This window comes from Lagenorhynchus albirostris, chromosome 10, assembly GCF_949774975.1.
Source record: "Lagenorhynchus albirostris chromosome 10, mLagAlb1.1, whole genome shotgun sequence".
Taxonomy (NCBI): Eukaryota; Metazoa; Chordata; class Mammalia; order Artiodactyla; family Delphinidae; genus Lagenorhynchus; species Lagenorhynchus albirostris.
Genome location: NC_083104.1, coordinates 75,484,673 through 75,508,778, shown reverse-complemented (window position 1 = coordinate 75,508,778; position 24,106 = coordinate 75,484,673). Strand labels below are relative to the sequence as shown.

Sequence of the window (24,106 nt, the reverse complement as noted above, 5' to 3'; positions counted from 1 at the left end):
GGAAGATTAACAACAGCTATATAAATCAGGAGTTAAAGTATTCTAAGATCCCTGTATGGTACAGAAGGAGAGTAAAGGTAGGCAATTTAATATTAGACTTTTTAAAAAGTGAAAAAGGCACGTGGTAATCACTAAAAATAAATACAGTATAAAAATGCTAGACACAAACAAACAAACCAAACAAACCTGACTTGCAGTTTCAGCTCCAACATGGAAGAAGCTTGGAAAACTGTCACTCCCACCCTTACAAGAAGAAAGTTAAACAAATGGAAAATCAGTGACTTTCCTTGGACGCATCAGAGAATTTAGGACACAGGGCAAACCACCACCTCAAGATACGGAGAGACAGGCATATCCAGAGAGTCACAGCTAAGATCTACTAGATCATCTCAAGTAGAAAACCACTGGAGTCATAAACTGGTAAGGAACACTGTACTAGTTTCCCAGGGCTGTCATAACAAACTATTACAAAACTAGGTGACTTAAAAACAAACTATTTTATTCTCTCATAGTTATAGCTTTGGTGGCCAGAGTACAAAATCAAGGTATCATCAGGGTTGGATCTTTCTGAAGACTGATATAGAAACTGCTCCACACCCTCTATCTTGGCTTCTAGGGGCTGCCAGCAACCTCTGGTATTCCTTGGCTTGCATAATTCCAACCTCTGCCTCCATGGCCCTCCCCTTCTGTGTCTCTGTCTCCAAACTCCTTCTCCTTACTCTTCATAAGTACACCAGTCACTGGATTTATGGCCAATCCTAAATCTAGGATATCATTTTAAGATCCTTAGCTACATCTGCAAAGACTCTATTTCCAAATAACGTCACAATGATACGTACCAGGACTTAGACATAACATTTTGGGGGCAAAAAGTCAATCTACTACAAAAACTGAAAACAAAACCTTTGATGAATTGCTGGAGGCTAAGTATGGAATAGCATGAGAGTAGAAAACTTCTGGGGACCACAGTCTCAGGGAAGCCCCCACCCTTTTGTGGGTTTTACTTCCAGGAACCCCACCAGGTTCTCACAGTGAATGTCCTTGTGGTTCTGGCAGAGAGAAAAGGGAAAGTAATCATTGTGAAATAACCAGTACCCAAAACACAGACCTACTCTCCAGGAAAAAGACTTCACCAGGTCCTGATCCAACCTGTGGAAAGGGTATAAGGGCATTTCTCTGATTCCAGTCCCCTCTTACCTTTCTGTCTCACATGGAGAGGTGAAAGGGTGGGGAAATAAGAAAGACCTCACAGTCCCAGGACACAGACCCACCAGTAGTTTGAGATTTAATTGTAAGATTATAGGATGCTTCCTCTTCCCAGCACCTTACAACCATACCCATGGGGCTCCATTATAATAAGTTAATTACCACTGAAAGAGTTACGTAATGCAGATTCTATCTGAGAAGGATTAGGTAAACCCAAAGACAGCAGGGGAGACAAAACAAGGACACTAAAGGAATTTGATGCCTCTGGCACCTACAGCTAGAACAAATATTAAAAACAGTACACTCCTAGCCAGATTAATATAAAACCTCATACTAGGGACTTCCCTGGTGGTCCAGTGGCTAAGAATCTGCCTTCCAATGCAGGGGACACAGGTTCTATCCCTGGGTCAGGGAACTAAGACCTCACATGCTGCAGGGCAACAAAGCCCGCAGGCTCTAGAGCCCGTGTGCCACAACTAGAGGGCCTGCGCGCCGCAACTACTGAGCCCACGCGCCACAACTAGAGAGAAGCCCGCATGCCACACAGAGATCCCACATGCTGCAACTAAGACCCAATGCAGCCAAATAAATAAATTAAAAAAAAAAACTCACACTAAAGACCTACTGATCTCAGCTCCTTTTACCTAATACATCATGTCCAATTTTCAACAAAAAATTACACGTCATGCTTTTAGAAGGCAAGAAAAACACAGAGCCAGACTCAAGTATACAAGCATTTTGAAATCAAACAGGGAATTGTAAATAACTGTAATATATGTTAAGGGTGATAATGGAAAAAAACAGATAACACGCAAGAACAGATGTATAAGGTAAGCAGATAGAGACTCTAAGATAAACAATCAAAAGGAAATGCTAGAAATCAAAAAACACTGTAACAGAAATAAAGGATGCCATTGGTGGGCTCATCTACCAACTAGACACCACCAAGGACAGATTCAAGAAGCTTGAAGATAGGTCAACAGAAACTTCTTGAACTAAAATACAAAAAATAATAATTTTTGAAAAAACAAAACAGAACATCCAAGAACTGTTGAACAATTTCAGAAGATATAGGGACTCCCCTGGTGGCGCAGTGGATAAGACTCCATGCTCCCAATGCAGGGGGCCTGGGTTCGATCCCTGGTCAGGGAACTAGATCCCACATGCATGATGCGACTAAGAGTTCACATGCCACAGCTAAGGAGCCCACGTGCCGCAACTAAGACCTGGTGCAACCAAATAAGTAAATATTAAAAAAAAAAAAAAAAAGATACACATGAAGAAAACCTCAAAGTTTTGGTAGTTTGGTAGTTTGATATAATCTGAATAACTATTTCTTAAATTGAGTTTGTAGTTTAAAAACCTCCCCAAACAAGAAATCCCAAGGCCCAGATGTTTTCCCTGGCAAATTCTACCAAACATTTAAAGAAGAAATCTGCCAATTCTACATGGTGAGATACTACTACACACCTATTAGAATGACTAAAATACCACGAAGATGTGAAGCAACTGACACTCTAATATATTGCTAGTGACAATAAAAAAAAAAAAAAACAGGTATAGACACTCAGGAAAAGAGTTTGGCAGTTTCACATAAAGTTAAACATACACTTACCATATGACTCCTAGCTACACATACTCTGGAGAAGTAAAACTTAAGCTGACATAAAAACCTATGCACAAATGTTTGCAGCAGCTCTGTTCTTAACTGGCACAAACTAGAAAAATCCCAATGCCCTTCAATGGACAAACGGACCAAAAAAAACCTGGTACAGTCATACAATGCAATCCTACCCATACGAGTGCCTCTGGTAATGCTGCAAATGCTCCCAAGACAGAGAAAAGGCTGAATTGCTTGACAGGTATCAATACACCGATTGAGGTCTGCAGCTGCAGTTGACTGCCATTTCAAGATAACTGAATCCAGGGTAAGAACTATTGTTAAATTTAACAAAAAAAAAAGAGGAAATCTGTGAAGCTGTCACCGCAGCTGTGCCAGCATAGCGAAAACCACGCACTTTTCATTTCATACTGAAAATACAAGTTTTAGTTCAGGATTGCTATAAGAAAGGCATACCTATAGACTCTAATAAGAGTCAAGAAAAAAAGCAAAGCCATTACATGACAACTTAAAGCAAGAGGAAGGTGAAGGATTGAAAGCTGGAGAATTTAATGCCAGCAAAGGATGGTCTGTTAATTTTAGAAAGAGGTTTGCCTTTAAAAATGCCAAGATAACAGGAGAAACAGCTTCTGCTGACCAAGAGACAGCAGAAGAGTTCCCAAATGCCATTAACAAAATAATTTAGGGGGCTTCCCTGGTGGCGCAGTGGTTGAGAGTCCGCCTGCCAATGCAGGGGACACGGGTTCGTGCCCCGGTCCGGGAAGATCCCACATGCCGCGGAGCGGCTGGGCCCGTGAGCCATGGCCGCTGAGCCTGCGCATCTGGAGCCTGTGCTCCGCAACGGGAGAGGCCACAACAGTGAGAGGCCCGCGTACCGCAAAAAATAAAAATAAAAAAATAATAATTTAGGATAAAGGATATCTGTCTGAAAAGGTTTTTAATGCAGACAAAGGTGCCCTATTCTTGGGGGAAAAAGTCACAGAGGACATTTATTAGTGAAAAAAAGAGAGAGAGAAGCGACCACCAAGATTTAAGGCAGGAAGGGATAGGCTGACACTACTGTTTTGTGCAAAGGCAGTTGGGTTTATGGTCAGGATTGCTCTCATCTATAAAGCTGCTAACTCCCGAGCCTCGAGGAAAAAGATTAAACACAAGCTGCCAATCTTTTGGTTATAAAACAAGAAGGCCTGGATGAGACTGCAATCCAGAAAAAGGACTGGGGACTTCCCTGGTGGCGCAGTGGTTAAGAATCCACCTGCCAATGCAGAAGACATGGGTTTGAGCCCTAATCCGGGAAGATCCCACATGCCGCGGAGCAGCTAAGTCCGTGCACCACAACTACTGAGCCTGCACTCTAGAGCCCGCAAGCCACAACTACTGAAGCCTGCGTGCCTAGAGCCCATGCTCCGCAAAGAGAGAAGCCACCGCAATGAGAAGCCTGCGCACCACAATGAAGAGTAGCCCCCGCTCCCTGCAACTAGAGAAAGCCGGGGCGCAGCAACAAAGAGGAAAGAGAGAGAGAGAGGGAGGGAGGGAGGGAGAAAGCAAGAAAGCAAGAAAGCAATCTTGTCAGTAAAGAACTACTTTTTTTTTTAACATCTTTATTGGAGTATTACAGTGTTGTGTTAATAACGTATATACTAACATATGTATATACGCATACGTATATCCCCATGTCCCCTCCCCCTCATGCATCTCCCTCCCACCCTCCTTATCCCACCCCTCTAGGTGGTGGCAAAGCACTGAGCTGATCTCCCTGTGCCAAGCAAGGACTACTTTTCAAAGTTCTTTTGATATTAGACAATGTCCCCTGGCCACCCAGAACCCCATGAGTTCAACAACAAAGGCATCAGAGTTACCTACTTGCCCCTGAACACAATGGCTCCAATTCAGCCTCTAGATCAGGAAGTCAAAGGACCTTTAAGGCTCATCACACATAGTACTCTACAGAAAAGACTGTCAATACTTATCGAAGAGGACCTCCATAGAGAGATCATGAAAGTCTGTAGTGGCACCAATGAAGATGCTATTGCTGTTATTAAAAAAAAAAAAAAAAAAAAAGCTGTGAAAGCCATCAAGCCCAAAACAATAAATTCCCACTGGAGAAAACTGTCCAGTTGTTGTACATGACTTCACAGCATTTACAACAGAGCCAGTCAAGGAAATGATGAAAGAGTATAGATCTGGCAAGAAAAGGTGGAGGGTGAAGGGTTTCAAGGTATGGATCTTGGAGAAATTCAAGAGCTTAACAGACACCACACCAGAGGAATTTAACAGAAGATGACTTGAAGGAGATGAATGCTTCCAAACGAAACAATGAGAAAGACGACATAAAAACAGCAGTGCCAGAAAACAAACTGACAAATTTGTTTATTGATAATCTGGCAGAAGGGTTCTGATTATTCAAGACTGCTTTCGACTTCTTTTACAAGATGGATCCTTCTATGATACAGGCACTGAAACTAAAGCAAACTGTGGAAGAACGACTGGTACCTACAGAAACATTTTTAGAAAAAGCAAAAAAAGTCACACAAAAATTATATTTCTGGGGCTTCCCTGGTGGCGCAGTGGTTGAGAGTCTGCCTGCCGTTGCAGGGGACACGGGTTTGTGCCCCGGTCCGGAAAGATCCCACAGGCCGCGGAGCAGCTGGGCCCGCGAGCCATGGCCGCTGAGCCTGCGCGTCTGGAGCCTGTGCTCCGCAATGGGAGAGGCCACAACAGTGAGAGGCCCGCGTACCGCAAAAAAAAAAAAACAAACAACTTCCGTAATGTTATACCAAGCGTTCCTGCCTCTCCTGCATCCCCTTCCAACTCTTCCGTCTCTGCCACCCAAACCAGCAAGATCAACTGCTCTTCCTCCACCTCCTCACAGCCCACCCAACGTGAAAAGAAGGATAAGGACCTTTATGACTATCCACTTCCACTTAATGAACAGTAAATAATCATCATGCCTTACAGTTAATAAACTTAACTGTTGTGTGTGCCTTCATGTGAAAAATCTGGTAACTGTACAGCAAGAAATGTATGAGACGTTTCTGTTTCATCATCATCACCTAAGTATTCATCATGTAGAACATCGTGTGCAAGACTTGTATTGAAGTCGAGAGCCAGTCCTTACATAGGGCATGGGTAATATTTAATATAAAGCTAATGTCTTAGTTTTCTTACTGTTTTATAACTTGGCTTTCAAAGAATTACACTACCATACAGTACATCTATCTCTCTCATAATTGGAGAAACTGTATATTAGCCTATCATCACAGGTGTTTTTTTTAAATGTAACAATATTTACATACTGTATTGTGAATACGACTGCAATATTGTATGCCATAATTTTATAACAATTTATTCACTAGTGTAAAGGCTAGGCTACCATGAAGCAACCATATCAATTATACTAGGCTACCATAAAGCATTAATATTGCTGCTTCTTTATTATTATCAATGTATGAATCATTATACCTATAAATAAATACGAATTCATTTTTCACATTATCTTTTCATTTTTGATGTCTAGTGTTAGTAATACCTATAACATCTACAGTGTTTTGTATCATATAAGACAATATTGACTTAGCTACTGATAGACAATTCATCTTGTAAGCCAATGACATAAATTTATATCAATAAATACAGTACAGTACTAATAAATGTATTTTCTCTTCTTTATGATTTTCTTAATAACATTTTCTTTTCCCTAGCTTACTTTATTATAAAAATGCAGTATGTAGTACATATAACATACAAAATATGTGAAAATAAACTTTATGTTATTTGTAGAGCTCCCAGTCAACAGCAAGCTATTAGTAAAGTTTGGGGGGAGTCAAAAGTTATATGCAGATTTTCAACTTTGCAGGGGGTCAGCGCCCCTAACCCCCGCACTGTTCAAGAGTCAACTGTATATGTGAAGTATGAACCAAATCTGTAAAATGTATTTATTTTTTAAGACCTAAAACACATCAAAATAACTGTTCACTCTGTAGAAGTTTATGGGTCATTTTTGTCATTCTCTATCCTCCCTGTATTTTCTAAACTTCCTAAGATGAACAGTTTTATAATCAGAAAGATGTCACTAACGTTAGTATCCCATAGTGGACTGTATATACAGAATGTTACTGTGTCAGAACCCCAAATATACAAAACAGTGTTCCTTATTGTAATGTCACTCTTTCTCAGTGAGGGTTTCATTCCAAGGTGATACAGGAGGGTATCTGATGTTTTGTCCCACAATATACACCAAAACATTTCACCTAGTTGTAGAGTCAGTCAGAGCCATGTGGGATATGTTTCAACCATAAAGGAATCATTAAAAAGTCATAAATCCCATCCGCCCTACTCTCTGATAGAATTCTATAATTCTGTTACCAAACCAAACTCAATACAAAAAAGTTAACACCAATTTTCCAATATCACCTTATTATCTTAGAAACCACAGATTCCATAAAACAAGTCATACGGAACAAGAAATCCTGACTTACAAATGCACTGTTTTTCAAGTTCCTGACTATTTGCTCAATTTAAAAGTGCTATCTGCCCCTAGCCATCTATTTAATTATAACGTCTATATTCAGATGTAAGAATTGTTAAGTACTTCAGTGTATTTTATAATATCTTCACATACAATATGCATATATACAATATACACAATATATACTACATAAATTATACAAAATGTTCCTCAAAATATTAGAGTAAGTTATAAAAGTTTTGGCAAAAAATATGTTCCAGCAGTAAATATCAGTTCAGTACAATGAATTCCTCCTTAAATAAAATTAAATTACTCTTTATTTTGCTCATCTTGCAGAATTATACGGAGTTAACTTTCATATATTTTATCCACTTTAACAAAACCTTTATTCGAAAGTCCAACTTTCATTTCAACACAGTCCATGTCTTTTCCAGTAAAATTAACTTATTCATTAAAAATCAGTTTCTTGTAAGAGCTAATTTTATATACGTTAGAGTAGCATTCTATTTTTAATTTTTCTCAGATAATCAAACTATATTAAAAAACACTAACATCTCACTTATGAGAGCTAAATAAACCAGATCCTTCTGAAGTCAGTAAACTTCAAAATAAATTCATCCTAGATATTTGGGGCTATTTTTGCCAATATATGATAACCGTCCTAATACCAAAGACCGAAATTGTATATATTTAACTGATCAGTTCTGCTAAGTGATCTCAAACGGCACTAGCACTTGCATGGTTAACTCATCCAGCAATCCATTTCCAAAGCATCTCAAAAGATTTAATACTTCAAAGAAGCCTCATCAGGATGAGCAATGAAAAATCAACTGGAGCCACAAGAGATTACAGGACACACAAAGAGATCTGCCAATTCAACATTCTAAAAAGAGATGCTGCAGCATTGGGTCAGACTCAGCAGCCCAGAGACATGTGAGAACTTATGAAACTAGGCTGGTTCTTGGAGAGGCTATAAAGTGCCAAGCCTAAAAATCTCAATGAAATGGATAATTTCTATTTTAAAGAAAAACTAATTACTCAAGAGATTTTTTTAAATCAACAGATCAATAACCCAGGAATAAAATCAGAGAGTGATCTAAAAAAAATGACCTCAAAAAGTTACCAAAAATAGTTTCTTTTAAAGGTTAATTCTTTCAAAACTACTATAGAACACAAAACAAGCCCACAAAGGTTCACTATTTTAAAATAATCAGTATTTGAAACAATTTGAATGTTATCAAGACCAAAGACTGCACCCAGAAATGTACTCTCAAATAGGTAAGGTTCTAAATAAAATGTCAACAAATGGAATTCAAATGCATAGTTAATTAGCTACCACAACTAAGCAAGGTTTATCATGGGATAGGTTTAATCTTGGAAAATCTAATTTATCATATAAATAGATGTAATACGAAAAACCACATGATCAAAGATTCTAAAATAAGCATTCAATAAAAATTAACCTTTGTGTGTGTCTGTGTGAACCAGATCCCTCTCGTCACAGTAAAAAGCCTATAGCATGAGGTCTTAACCTCAAGCTTTGCCCTAGAAAACATAAGCTTTGAGGCTAAAATAGCAATTCAGTTTCTCTCAGGATAACTAGATTTAGAACATGTAAATTCAGAACTAATTTATATTAGGGTAATGGTTCTCAACCAAGATAATCCTGCCCCATAGGGGACACTGTGGAATGTCTGGAAACATTTTTGGTTGTTACAACTCAGGGAATTCTACTGGCATCTACTGGGTAGAGGCTAGGGATGCTGCTAAGCACAGATGAAAACACAGGACAGCCCCTCAACAACAAGTAATTTCTGGCCCAAAATGTCAACACAAAACTGCCAGTGTTGAAAAGCTGTGTAAAAGGGGAACATGCTACATACAGATTTTCATCTCATACCATATCCCACAAATTCTAATTGAATAAAAAAGAACATAGTACACACACACACAAACACACACACACTTTCAAACAAAAGGGAAGGAAGTGGACAGGAGGGAGGGAAGGAAATGGAAGTGAATATCAAAATTATGGAGAAAAAAGAAATTTCTAAACTAAAGCAAACAAAATTTCAAAGCAAACAAGTTGAAAACTGGGAATAAATATTTGTAGCAAACAAGACAAAGACAAAAAAAAAAACAAAAAAAAAAACAAGACAAAGAATTAAGAGTATCTGTTAGAACCGAAAAGAAAAATATGAAAACCTAGAATGAAAAACAAGTAAAAGAAAGTGAAGTATTTAAAAAGTACACTAAGCCACCCTAAGAACTTAACCCTCACTTTAAAACAAAACGAAACAAAACAAAAAACATTTTTACTTAACAAATTGGCTGCAGGAAGGGATGAGGGGTAGTGCCCGTGGAGTATTTTTTTTAAACACAATTTTTTTCAACATCTTTATTGGAATATAATTGCTTTACAATGGTGGGTTAGTTTCTGCTTTATAACAAAGTGAATCAGCTATACGTATACATATATCCCCATATACCCTCCCTCTTGCATCTCCCTCCCACCCTCCCTATCCCACCCCTGTAAGTGGTCACAAAGCATGGAGCTGATCTCCCTGTGCTACGCAGCTGCTTCCCACTAGCTGTCTATTTTACATTTGGTAGTGTGTATATGTCAATGCTACTCTCTCACTTTGTCCCAGCTTACCCTTCCCCCTCCCTGTGCCCTCAAGTCCATTCTCTATGTCTGCATCTTTACTCCTGTCTTGCCCCTAGGTTCATCAGAACCTTTTTTTTTTAATTCCATATATATGTGTTAGCATATGGTATTTGTTTTTCTCTTTCTGACTTACTTCATTCTGTATGACAGACTCTAGGTCCATCCACCTCACTACAAATAACTCAATTTCATTTCTTTTTATGGCTGAGTAATATTCCATTGTATGTATGTGTCACATCTTCTTTATCCATTCATCTGTCGATGGACACTTAGGTTGATTCCATGTGCTGGCTATTGTAAACAGTGCTACAACGAACATTGTGGTACGTGACTCTTTTTGAATTATGGTTAAACACTTAATTTAAAAATAGTGATCTTTTTAAAACTAAAAATGTCTGAAAACCAGGCTTAAAAATCTTAAAATTCAGAACTTTTAAAAAAGATTATGCACAAAAATATTAATGGCAGTACTATAAAAGTTTTGACTGTTCTGCCTCAATAAACACATATTTTTTGGATAATGAAATATCACCTAATGAAAAAATAATGTAAACAATTTACACAAATTCCAAATAGGTTTAAGTTGTATGAGCAGTCATTAGGGAATGTTTACTTTGGTTTGGGTCAATACAATACAAATAAATAGCACAATGGCATCTAATTGGGTGTGTCAAATTCACCTTATTTCTATTATAGCACTGGTTACATTAGACCACTGAGAATTAACCGGTGTTCATTATAGCAAAGGTCAAAATATAGAAAGTTATACAAAAATTAACAAAAATATACTCCAATATAAGCTTTATTGCCAAAGAAGTAGTTATATAATAAAAAACAATTTAATGCTTCCACCTCTTACTTCCTATTTAAAAAAGGTTTTTTAAAAATATTTTTATTTTCAGGATTAAATATTCTTTTACCATAAACCAAAAATTTTTACCAGAAATTTATTTCCAGGACTATCTTTACCATAAATGGAGAAATGAAAAACTGATGAGCATTGCTTAATGTCATTAACCAATGACATTTCATTATTTAGGTCCCCTACAGTTACCCAGAGCTATTAGTCAAAACACTAATTACAAGCACAGTATCATCCCTAAAGTTCTTTTAGCTATATGTATATTAGAATTTCTGTCATTTACTTCCTCAAGCTTGTTAAACAGAACTGATAAGCATAACATTTCTTATGTTTTTCAGCAGAGATAAGTAAATCCAGTCATTCTTAAGATATCAAATAGAAAACCCACCCCTCCTTTCTGTGTTTCAAATAGAGTGTGAAAGTTTGCAAAGTACCATATACTCTTACCACATATTCAAAAAGAAGAAAAGCAAATGTGGTATGAGGAAGTTTTTACACAGTATTACATTCCTTTAAACATTACTAAATCAGATCAATAGGTGACAGATATCCACAAAAATACCTTAAGCAAAGTTCAAAAATGAAAAAGGATTTAATCTCACAAAAACTGATTAAGAATTAGCCCCAAACAAAGAAATTACCATATACATGTGATTAATGTCTCCTCCCAAAATAATAAATCCTAAAAACAACAAACATACAAAATCTATCTAAAAAGCAAATAAGTTGGAAAACTCAATTAAATATTCCTCAGATTTTTAATCCACTATTAACTCTGAAAAAACACTAGAAATTAGTTTTAAGCACATTTCAAGCCAGATTTTTTTAAATACCAATGAATATTTGTCATGAAGTTTTATAGAACTCACCAAAAAAAAAAAAAAAGAAAGAAAGAATCCTCTGATACCCTACTAGATAAATGAGTAAAAGACCAATGTGTAACGCACAGTTAAAATTTGTTGTCTTTTAAGAGAAAATAGTTACCCAAATACATGAACAATGTATAACACCAACTCACAATTTTCAGGTAATAAATATTTAAGGTTCATTTTTAAACCACACTGACATAATTATTTCAATTTATGTTACTTGCTCTGTCTTGCTCAACATTTTTCTCCTTTCCCAAAACGTTTTAAAAAATAATTAAGAGGAAATGCTTTGATCAATGCAAGTTTGATTCTGCCTTCTCCATATCCTGTCTGACCTTGGGTGAGTAACAATCTCTTTAACTTTAATTTCTGAATCTGAAGAATGGGAACAGTGATATTTTACCCCAGAATGCTCTTGTGGGATTAAATGTTCAATAAAATGTCTAGCATTGGAAGCATTTCCTAAATGATAATAATTAACAAAATATCAGCTAAAAAGGAATATTAAGCTTACCAAAAAGTGGGAAGTTGCTATAAAAGACAATTTTACTCACTTTCTAAGCAGACTTTAAAAACATAATGAAGTTATACAGACAACTGCAAGAACCTATAAGAATAATCAGAATCAAGAAAAAATATGAAGTAATTATTTGAATTTCTCTAAGCATCCACCAAAATCTCTAAGCATCTTATGTTTCTAAGCATTCACCAAAAATAAATGCATGCATACAAAAAACAATAATTTAAATTCTTAGAATCAAAGAAGTGCTAAATGCAAATGATCCCCAAACACCATCTGGCCAGGACTGAGAGCAGGGGACTATGTTTCACTCATCTTTCTATTCCCAAATCCCATCACAATGCCTGACATACAGTATGTACTCAACAGCTATTTGGAGCATTGAAATGAAAGATATTACATTGTCTAAAATTTTAAACTCTTATTTGGGGACTTCCCTGGTGGTCCAGCGGTTAAGACTCTGCGCTCCCAATACAGGGGGCACGGGTTCGATCCCTGGTCAGGGAACTAGATCCTGCATGCTACAACTAAGACCTGGTGCACCCAAATAAATAAATATTCAAAAAACAACCTCTTATTTAGGCACAAGTATAATCATACTCAACATTCATTCAGGACTTCCCCGGTGGTGCAGTGGTTAAGAATCCGTCTGCCAATGCAGGGGACACAGGTTCAAGCCCTGGTCCGGGAAGATCCCACATGCCATGGAGCAACTAAGCCCCTGTGCCACAACTACTGAGCCTGCACTCTGAAGCCTGCGAGCCACAACTACTGAGCCCACGTGCTGCAACTACGGAAGCCCACGCGCCTGGCGCCCATGCTCTGCAACAAGAGAAGCCACTGCAATGAGAAGCCCGCCCACTGCAATGAAGAGTAGCCCCCCCTCGCAGCAACTAGAGAAAGCCCATGTGCAGCAACAAAGACCCAACGCAGCCAAAAAAAAGAAAAAAAAAAATTCATTCAGCAAATATTGGAGTGGCTGCTACTAAAAGGCACTTGTTCTAGGACCTGGATACACCCAAAAAAACAGCAGGGCAGGATAAGGAGGATCAGAAATACCTATTTTCCATAACCCAAAGGACATCTCTCAGAGGAACAGTTAGGAATTCGTTCTACATTTTATAGTGATTAAGAGTACCTGGATTCAGTATTTATTACTTTCTACTTCTGTGCTTGCTTCCTAATCTGTAAAATGAGAAAAATAACAGTACACAAAAATGTATATAGATTTGTTGTGAGAATTAAATGAGATGATGCTTATAAAGTGCCTAAAACTGTGCCTTAAACAGAAGTACCTAATAAATATTCACTAAATGTTAACACCTGTCATAATATACTACAATCTCCCCACTAACGATTAAGCAACAGGACTGTGAGGATCTTGCCCACCTTCTTACTGAGTGCTTCTGTCTGTGCTGATAGATACAGACATCTCAAGAAACATTGTCAAATTTAAACCAAAGTATTTACTGACAAGATAGAATTATAATAATTATTATTATGGAAAAAACAATTCGTGTGGAATATGATTTAAAAACTAGAAATGTTAGAATGTAGTGGGGTAAAAAAAATCACATAATAGCTATTTAACAGTCCTTCAGAATGTTTTTCTGATCACAGACCTCACTGAAAATCCAACAAAAGATATAGACACTTTACCCAGAACAATGCCATCATCACATAGGTCCATGCCAAATTTTACATGTTTAAAACTGACAGGCTTCTGAAATATTTTTCCCGTGTCATTTCTGAGAACTTATTCCCCAATAATTATGTCTGTGTTTTTCTTTTGAGCTCTTACCAACAGCATTCATGTCTGTGAAATGTCACACTTAAATCTTACTTATCTCTGAAGTTAAGCATTATAAACTGAAAGAACAGCTCTCTTATTACTAAGGCCAAATTATACACTCAAGTCATTCAAATGTCAAACCAAATGTCATTCAAAAGCTTCAAATTCTCCAATATACCAACAGGCCGACTGCCAAAAAATCAATTTAGAAGAAGAACTAAACTTCAAGCTTATTACATGCAATCTATTAAACTGAGCATTTTTTTCCATGAGAAAATATACTTGTTATTTAATTACAATAAATTATTTATCCAAGATAAATAATTAAATATCTAATACAAAACTAATCAGATAAGGCCAAAAATGGTTTATTTATCATTAACAAACCCTAAAATAGTTCAATCCCTTACATAACGATTTTAACTGAACAATACTTTAAAAATATTTTAATATATACTCTCGTGAGATTCACAAAAACCCTTAAGATTTACATTCTAAAATTGCATTTCCCAGCTGGTAACCACCAGCCACAGGTGACTACAGAGCATGTGAATTACGGCTAGTCCAAACTAAGATGTTTTATATATATGTAAAATACACACCAGATTCCAAAAACAGAAAATAATATATACTAATTAATAAGTTTTTATAGTGAACATGTTGAAATAATGTATTTTCTTTAAAACAACATACCCATAATATTCAAATTAATTTCACCTTTGCTGTATTTTTAACATGGCTATAGAAAAATTTTAATTATACATGTAATTTATCAATTTAGTATGCCTCAAAGACCATATGTATATATACTTGCTTCATGATACCATTTAATATTATATAATTTTACAGTTCAACAACATTGTTCAAGTTATTTTAAACAAACTTTCTGGAGCAAATTAAGCCTTTATGCCTAAATTTATTTAACAGGATAAACTGGAGAATCATACAGAACTGTCTCATATGCAAAATAAGTAATTTCCCCGTTATTTATTAGAAGTATGTAACATCAATGTAACATACATGGAGTAGGCAATCTGCAGATCCCCCTGACAAGATGTTTAATATCCCATATTACTGATTCTCTACTAAAGGGACTTAAGAGTCTCAATGAGTCATACAGAAGGGGTTAAAGAGTTCACAGTTGACCCTTGAACAACGTGGGGGTTAGAGGCGCCAACCCTCCTCACAGTTGAAAATTCAAATATAATTTACAGTCGGCCCTTCGGACGGGCGGTTCTGCAGTCACAAATTCAACCAACCACAGATCCTATAGTACTATGGTATTTACTACTGAAAAAAATCCACATGTAGGTGGACCTGCGAAGTTCAAACCTGTGTTATCCAATGGTCAACCGTACCTGTAAAAAGAAAGTTAAACCTCATCCACCCCAATTACTCCAAATTAAAATATTATTGAATCACAGACTTAGTGGACACACAGCAAGCTCCCAATTTTCTGCTAGTTACTAAGTGTTAAATTTTTTAGAATAAAGTAAGTGATGGGGTCTCTGGCATCCATAAGCTCAGGGCAAGTAAGGTTATTACATATGAAAAAAAAGAATAACAAAAGAATTTTTATTTAGGCTTTAAACTGTGAGATTTAATCATAAGTTCAGTTGGGTTGTATAGAATATAAAGAATACAAGAAATTTAGGAAATTTTTGTGGGAAAGAGGTTATCTTGAAATTTAAAGTATAGCCTTTAGGTTTCCATTTGACATTCATTCTGAAAATTCTGAACTCTCAACAGATTTACTGTCATTATTTAAGGTAATTTTAAAATTTTTTATTGGAGTATAGTTGATTTACAAAGTTGTGTTAGTTTCTGCTGTACTAAGGTAATTTTTTTAACTGCTTCATAAAATGTGTTTGACAAGAATGTTCTAATTGGTAAGTAAAAATACAGTCTTCATCTTAAATAGCTTGCACACATGCACATATGCACACACATACACACATCCCAAAAGAGTAAGGCAAAATACTCATCAGGGTACATTCTGCTGCAGCAGAGTACGAGTTTTAATTAAAGTCTAATAAAAAACTTTGATAGTAAAACACATTTCTAACTAATTAAAAGTGTAACAAAGAATTAGAAAAAAAAACATGCAGAAGAATATACATTTGAAAGACCAACTTTAACTGTGTTTCCGAAAAACATTACATGCTACTTTAGCCAAGACTGTATGGTCTCAATTTTACAAATATATGAACTTCTGTACTTATAATCCAAAACAAACAATTTGGCACTTGATTATTACGATAATCATGATAAATACAAATACTCTAGGAATGGCACTCTTATAGTTAATAAGGTCAGTCTAGGTGTTAGGTAAAGTTCTGGCCTCCTCAGTACTGGGGCACTGATAGACACTAAGAAGGTTAGGACACTTTGAATATTTCAGGTAAAAGGATCTTGAAGATACCAGTTCAAATGAAGGTGTGCTTCACTCTAAAGACAGTACCAGGAGTAGAGAAAAAAATATCTTGGCTACTGCCAAGTACTCACTATGTCACTGGTCAGACTTAGAGATGAACAAATCCTATTTGCCTTCCAATGCAGGAATCTATATCCTGATCTTCCTTATACTTCTCTTATTACATTTTAACATTTCTGACACTGGAATATATTTTCTTAATGTACTATGTTCCCGTTTCTCATTTGGATTTCTGATGATTCACATGTTAAGTTTTATTCCTACCATGTTAATTCTTATTGCTATCACAACACTCTTAGCCATCCCAACACTCTGATGACACTCATCAACAACTGTACGTAAGGAGACATGGGAGCACTTACATCAGAATCTCCTGTGTGAAATTTTTAAAAATCCAGATGATTCTAATAATATGCCCAACCTGCAACACTGTTGTAAACTATCTGAGGCACCAAAACTTATATTTGTCCTAATTCTCCTAGCACCTAGCATGGCATTAATCACATTGCTCACATTAAGGCAAATACTTCTTGATTAATCTCTCATCCGAAGCTCCTTTCCTTGACAATGTGACCTTGTGATAGAACCTTTCTCTTAACGTTGGTGGTAACTGTTATTGTTACCATACTTAAAGTATTTTTCTCCTAGAAACTCTTAGTGATTAGATGCCACACAGTCACCCTCTGAGAATTACCTGGACACTGAATCATTAAAAACAACCTGAGGGACTTCCCCGGTGGCACAGTGCTTAAGAATACACCTGCCAATGCAAGGAATACGGGTTTGAGCCCTGGTCCGGGAAGATCCCACATGCCGCAGAGCAACTAAGCCCGTGTGCCACAACTACTGAGCCCACGTGCCACAACTACTGAAGCCCGCGCTCCTAGAGCCTGTGCTCTGTGACAAGAGAAGCCACCGCAATGAGAAGCCCGTGCACGGCAACAAAGAGTAGCCCCTGCTCGCCATAACTAGAGAAAGCCCGCACGCAGCAACGAAGACCCAACACAGCCATAAATAAATAAAATTAAAAAGAACCTGAGCTATGTGGCACTAAAATAGATACGGGAATTCAGGATCCCATGTTAGTCATCTCTGGTTTGCAAATTAGTAGAGAAACAGTATGTGATCATGATGGAAAGTTGAATAAAGTATACAAAATTTTAAAGATTAAAAATGCAAGTCTAAAAAAAAAATGCAAGTCTACTGGAGGCACTGGAAAGTAATGATGTAGTATAAAGAGGTTCTAGGAAAAAAAGAGTCCATAACATGGCCATATCTGACACTAGATCAACATTTCAGGCTAGATATCAATTTAGAATAATGAATTTTTAAAAAGCAGAGTTTCTTATTAGAATAAAAGCTCCTTTAAGTACAAACAACCAATAAATACACTTTCAGCTGGAAGAAAAGAGTAAGTATGAGGATAGAACATTCAGGCAACTGAGGTCTTCAGAAACTATCAAACAAAAACCAAAAAACAAAAAAGAGGTAAAGTTAAATTTAGCCCAAAGGAGGAAACATTTAGGAGCCCAGAAAGAAAATACCTAACTCACTTGGTGCTAAAACCAAGGTTAGAACTGAAAATTGAAAGTACAGCACAGGGACTTCCCTAGTGGTACAGTGGTTAAGAATCCACCTGCCAATGCAGGGGACATGGGTTCGAGCCCTGGTCCGGGAAGATCCCACATGCCGCAGAGCAACTAAGCCCGTGCACCCATGCACCACAGCTACTGAAGCCCGCGTGCTCTAGAGCCCGTGCTCCGAAACAAGAGAAGCCACCGCAATGAGAAGCCTGCGCACCACAACAAAGCACGCAGCAACGAAGACCCGAGGGAGGGAGAGAGGGAGAGAAGCACAATCTTGGGTCTGAAAAGCCCTAGTAAGATTATAAAGGGAATTCTATCTGCTTAATAGTAGCAATAAATGACCCTGTGAACTAGTCTGAACATCTATCTAACAGAACATCTATCTAACATAAATCTAAAAGAAAGCTGTGGGTAGTATGGTGTGGGGGGAGTATGCGGGAGGACTGAAAAGGGCAGGTATACTATACAAAAAACAAACGAACAAAAAAACAACTAAGAAAGCTCTCTCTAATAACCAGCCTAATAACTAGCCTAACAAAACTTCAGTGAAATTGTTCAGGGATCAAAAATTAGTAGTACTTTCAAGTTTCTTATGCCTTACTTGCCCATTTATTATTATATTGGCAGTTATGACTATTTAACACTGTTAAGGATTGTGCACTTGTTTCTGAAACGGAAGGGTATGCTGAAACTTTGTAATCTGCTTTGCCTTGGGTGTGAAAGGAGAAGAACAGGTGAAAAATAAATAGCTGCAAAGAGCAGATGTATCAAATCCCTGAGACCAAATAAACAGAGGGAGCGCTAGACTGTGAGCAAGAAATATCCTCAAGCATTGAGACAGAGAATCTCCTTTCACCCCAGTTACCCAGGGCCACTTGTAACACACATATAGATCAAGCTACCGACACAGTGCCAAGCGGAAAATATACAAGCTCTACAGCTTAGGAGCTCAGTATCTTGTCAATATTACTGCTTGCCACATCCTAAACAATTCCAATAACCAAGCTCACTTTTGTTCCTGGGAACAAATAGCTACCTTGTATCTCTCATAAGAAATCTGGACTCTGTCTGGTTCTGCTTCCCGGTTCCGAGGTCTTCAAGGCCTACTGCTAAAACTCATTTCCTCCCTTTTCCAAGATGCCAGCCTGAACCTCTACCTAGTACCTGCTACCCACCACCATCCCACTCCCACACCAACCTGGCCAACTCCACCTGTCTGCACACTGTCTTTTGCTACTCTTATCCGCTGAGAGGCTAACTATAGTACCTCCATCCAGATTTCCAGGCCAGTGTTCTGGCCTCTCCATCTAGAAAGAGCTAATCCTGCTTGAGGTAAACCTACCTAGTAGTTGGATATCAAATTCTACCAAGTCACAGATCCATCATGATGAGTACCAATTTACCTAAATTTCAATCACACCATATCAGGTTTTATTCCCTCTTTCTTTTCTGAACAGAAACTCTGAAAACTTTCAGATCTTTCACAACTTACACCAGTTTACCTAGGAACTGCTTCTGCAGCTGTCCTGTTCTCACACAAATCAAGAATCATTACACCTTTCTTTGCCTATCTTCAACCTCTTGACATGACACCACTTTTTAAATACATTAGAAAATGGTATCATACTTAAAATACACTTAATGGAGGAAAATATTCCATGACACAGGAGAGGAGGGGAAAAAAATCACAGATTGGATTACTTATAAATAAAAATTTGAAGGTATTTTCAATTGGCAATATGGAATGAACTGAAGGCACTTCATGCTTTTAACTTTCTTATCTTAAATGCCTTAAAATTTAGATCATCTTATTAAGTGAATAAGACATCATTTTACTTTGCTAACCCCTCATTTACGAGAGATATATGGCAAACTTCAGGCTAATTTCTATAGGAAAATATAAAATATTATGAATGTGAATTTTCACCCTAAATGTGATTTTACGGAATTATAACTATTCAAAACTTGAACCCTTGGAAAAATCTGATCACGAGTACTTACTAATTAAGGAACACAACTGATTATTAGATTATTACTAATTAAGTACTTACTAATTAAGGAACACAACTGATTATTAGTGATCCAACTTTGTTTCTTTTTTAAATTAATTAATTAATTTTGGCGGCATTGGGTCTTCGTTGCTGTGCATGGACTTTCTCTAGTTGCAGCAAGCGGGGGCTTCTCATTGTGGTGTCTTCTCTTGTTGCAAAGACATGGACTCTAGGCTCGTGGGCTTCGGAAGTCATGGCACGCAGGCTCGGTAGTTGTGGCGCACGGGCTTAGTTGCTCCGCGGCATGTGGGGTCTTCCTGGACCAGGGCTCAAACCCGTGTCCCCTGCATTGGCAGATGGATTCTTAACCACTGCACCACCAGGAAAGTCCAATCCAACTTTGAAACAAAAATTTCCTAATATTCCTCTTTCATGCTCAGGATTAGTTTAATTGAAGTAAATCCTGAAATTGAAAGGTGAGCTGCCAGGAGGCAATTTCCAGTTGCCACTACTTATTTGTATGAATCAAGATTTTATCCAAAGAGTGAATCAAAGAAAAGAAATAAATCACTGTATTACAGAAGTACACATATTATCTCTAAACCAAGTATATATTTCTGCCCATTAACTGCCTCATAATTTAAACATGTTGACTTATTATATGTGAGGTGGTAAAAAATAATTTAAACTAAAAAGTTCATAACCTTATCTAAAATTAAGAGAAATCCAATCCTTAAAATCTGCTTACTTTTTCAGAAATAAAAAGTTATATATAGTAACACTTCGTGCCATTTGCTTTCTGTCTTATTCCACTCCAAAATGTAGATCTGTACTTTTGGAATAAGAAATATAAGTATTGTCTTACCATCTTTTTCAAGCTCTCCCCAGTTCTTCCACACGGAAGGCCTCAAATTTCCTTATGATAAGCATTCTTCCACATTTAATAAATGCAGAAACTAAAAACAGTGCTTTAGTTTAAGACAACATTCAAATAAGTCTCTACTAACACTCATCCCACTTAGTTTTTCCTAAACTTACTACCAATAATGAACTTTCTCACAGTATATCAAACTTTGGAAGTTATCTTCCTGTTTCTGCATTGATACAAAATCATCTCATCCCACTGGTCCCTCAAAGACAATATCATGTTTCTAACAAAGGTCAAACATTGAGAATTGTTTTTTCAAGTTGATGCAAGATTTAGGGAAATTTATTTGAAAATGAAAATAATAGCAACCAACATTGGCTGTTCTAAGCACTTTACAAGTATTAACTCATTCAATCCTCCTAACAACCTATAAGGTTGATAGTTTTATCCCATTTATAGATTAAGAAACTGAAGCTCAGTCACAACAGCTAGTAGGTAGAAGAGCCAGGATTTGACCTTAAACTGTCCCAGTTCAGAGCCCAAGCACGCTCTAACTCTCTAGCTGTACCACCTAAATGTTAAGAACCATCACTTAATAGGTATCCAAGTTATTTTGAAACGAAGAAATTAAAGATTTTTCATTTCGTGATGAACCAGATAAAATACCATGTAAATATTTTAAGCTATCGTCTTAAGTCGTAAGAAATAAAGACTTCTGACAGCAAAACCAAGTATGTTAAATTAATATTAAAGAAAAAACTCCCTTTAAGTGATTTTGATAATTTTATTATGAATACATGACCAATAAATTTAAAGTACACATTCATATGACAATATCTGACAAATAGCTTTCAAAAATTAACTGCAAATGCACCCAAGTAATCAACCTTTAAAACACATTCTGGGTAGTCAGGTTGAGAGTGTACAAACATCACACTTGACCAAGATAATCTGGCAACTCACCTAACCAGAACACGGCAAAGTCACTGAGAAAAGGCCTCCAAACAATCAAAATAAATACTCCAATGTCCAAGTATTGATACTCACTTTTCTCAAAAGAGGATCTCACAACTAAATAAGGGTCAACTCATTTTTACCCTTATGCAGAATTACAAATTTGATTTCTGGAGGAAAAAATGGCGTAGAAAAATTACCAGTGGGAAGGTGAAGGGGGACACCGATCACAGTGACAAGCACATCCAATAGGGAAGCAGAAAAATGCGTACTTAATAACTTCAAAATGCAAAGAAATCTGATCTACAGTCCTATATACAATCCAACAGCTCCTCACGGCCCACAGTAACTGATGGTCACAAATGATGACCCTAGGTCATCAAAAGATTTAATTATATTCTGCATCCTACTTAAAACAGAAAAGAATACCATATTTAATTTTAGTATGATTTTCACTCAAAGTCGTTTTATAATTTGAAGCTTAGAGGATAAACCCTCAATTACCCAGTAAGCTCAACTAATAAATTAGAAAGAAATTCCTTGGAAAGTTCCAAGTAGCAAAGGTTTCACTGTTTCTAAGTTTAAGAGCACTATGTGTACAAAAGTTACCTGAGAGCAAAAGGGAGACAGGAGAGCACAGAAGTAGAAAGTCTAAGAAAACAAAGAAGAGCTAGGCGACAGTCTATAAACGTGCTATCCTTAAGGCATTTCCCACAAAACAGTGTGTGGGCAGTAGGTGCCACATCAGCAGTACTCTGTATTTGTCCTGCTCCTAAATCATTTGTTAGTTTCATGAATTATTAATTTCAGTTAATAGTTTGTTGAGATGAAGCAGTACCAACTCTTTCCTCAACTGCAAGAAGTGATAGCGTCTTTCTGATTGCGCTACAAAACCAACACTGGGATTACTCTTACAGAGCATGCATATGCCTTACGGTGGCACACATTTGATTTTAAAAAAAAAAAAGTTCTCTTTTAAACTGCTTTTCATTTTTAAAGGATTCAGGGAGATAGTGCCTAGCCCACACGGAACTTTGTTATCAAAAACATTGTTACACTACTCAACAAAACTCCCTTTCAAACCAGGCTGCGACACATTCTTTCTGTAGCTCCAAACAAAAACTTTAAAGCACATAGTAAATAACATATAAGGCCTTGTACTTTTCTCCCCTTCTAGCGAGGAAGTCTAACTCCAAACAGGAAACTGCTTCTCAAAGGATTCAACGCAGAAATCCTACCAAACGCCAATCCAGTTCTCAGGAAGAGATTTAATATTTAAGTGCCAACACACTTGCCCAGGTAGAAACGGAGTAAATACTCAAGCTTCCCTGCCCTTGAGGCACCCCTTGGAAGTTTTAGCAGGGAAAAAAAAATGTTTGCCTTTTCTAACGAACAAACTACAAAATGCTTTAAAAGGCCAATCTATACAAAGGTTCACAGAAGATAAAGAAGTTGAAAGTGCTAGTTTGTCAAGTTTTTCGATCACCCTCCCCCATCCCACCAGGATCGGGGAGGAAAGAAGGGGCTAGGGAAGAAGGAAGGTTCGAGGCTGAGCGGAGCTAGGCGCGGGGCGAGGTGATCGGGCGCCCCCCCCATCCCCTCACCTTTCCCGGGACCAGGTAAAGAGGCAGAGAGGAAAGTACGAGATGGTGCACTTCTCCGCCAGAAGAGCAAGGTGGAAGGCAGGGCGAGGAGGGGCGGCGGGGAGCGAGCCGTGTGGCCGCGCAGGGACCGACCCCCGCCCCCTCCCCGCCGAGATCGAGAAGGGGAACCGTCTCCCCGAATCGGGAGCGTCCTCGAGTCCCTTACCCATGCTGGGGGCTCCCGCGGGGAGCAGCCCGGCGCCCGCCGCTCCTCCTCCGGCTGCTCGCGCGGCCGCTCCGGCGGCAGGAGGCGGGCCCTCCGCTCGGCTCTAGCCCGGCTGAGCTCAGGCGGGGCAAGAAGGCGCCTCCATCCGCCCGCGGCGTTCCCTGGCCAGTCCCGTCCACGCCACCCGTGAGGAACAGGCGGCGGCCGCTCCTCACTCGCGGCGGCTGGCGCACCCTCCCCCGCCCGCCCAGCCGGCGGCTTCCCCACCCCCGATCGCTCCCGCCACGGGGTGGGACCTGCCGGTTCGTCGTGGCCGCCGGCTCCAACCCGGAGCGCCAGCCCAGCCCCGGAGCCCGCCCCCCGCCGCTCCCTCGGCGCCTGCAGTCCTCTAACGCGACGCCAGAGACTGAGGTGGAGACCGGGACAGAGGCCGGGAAGGTGCCGGGAGCTGGGCCGGG

At 38.2% G+C, this 24,106-nt stretch overlaps 1 protein-coding gene across 2 annotated transcripts in view; it reads right to left on the bottom strand.

Moving 5' to 3' along the window:
• Positions 1 to 23,887, bottom strand: part of CD2AP (CD2 associated protein) — a 106,292-nt gene extending 82,405 nt beyond the window's left edge. For both annotated transcript variants that reach the window (XM_060163061.1, XM_060163063.1), the window contains exon 1: positions 23,649 to 23,887. In XM_060163061.1, the coding sequence (XP_060019044.1) occupies positions 23,649 to 23,652 (4 nt within the window). In that variant the 5' untranslated portion in view covers positions 23,653 to 23,887. The remainder of the gene's footprint in view (positions 1 to 23,648) is intronic.
• Between the last annotated feature and the right edge of the window lie 219 nt (positions 23,888 to 24,106).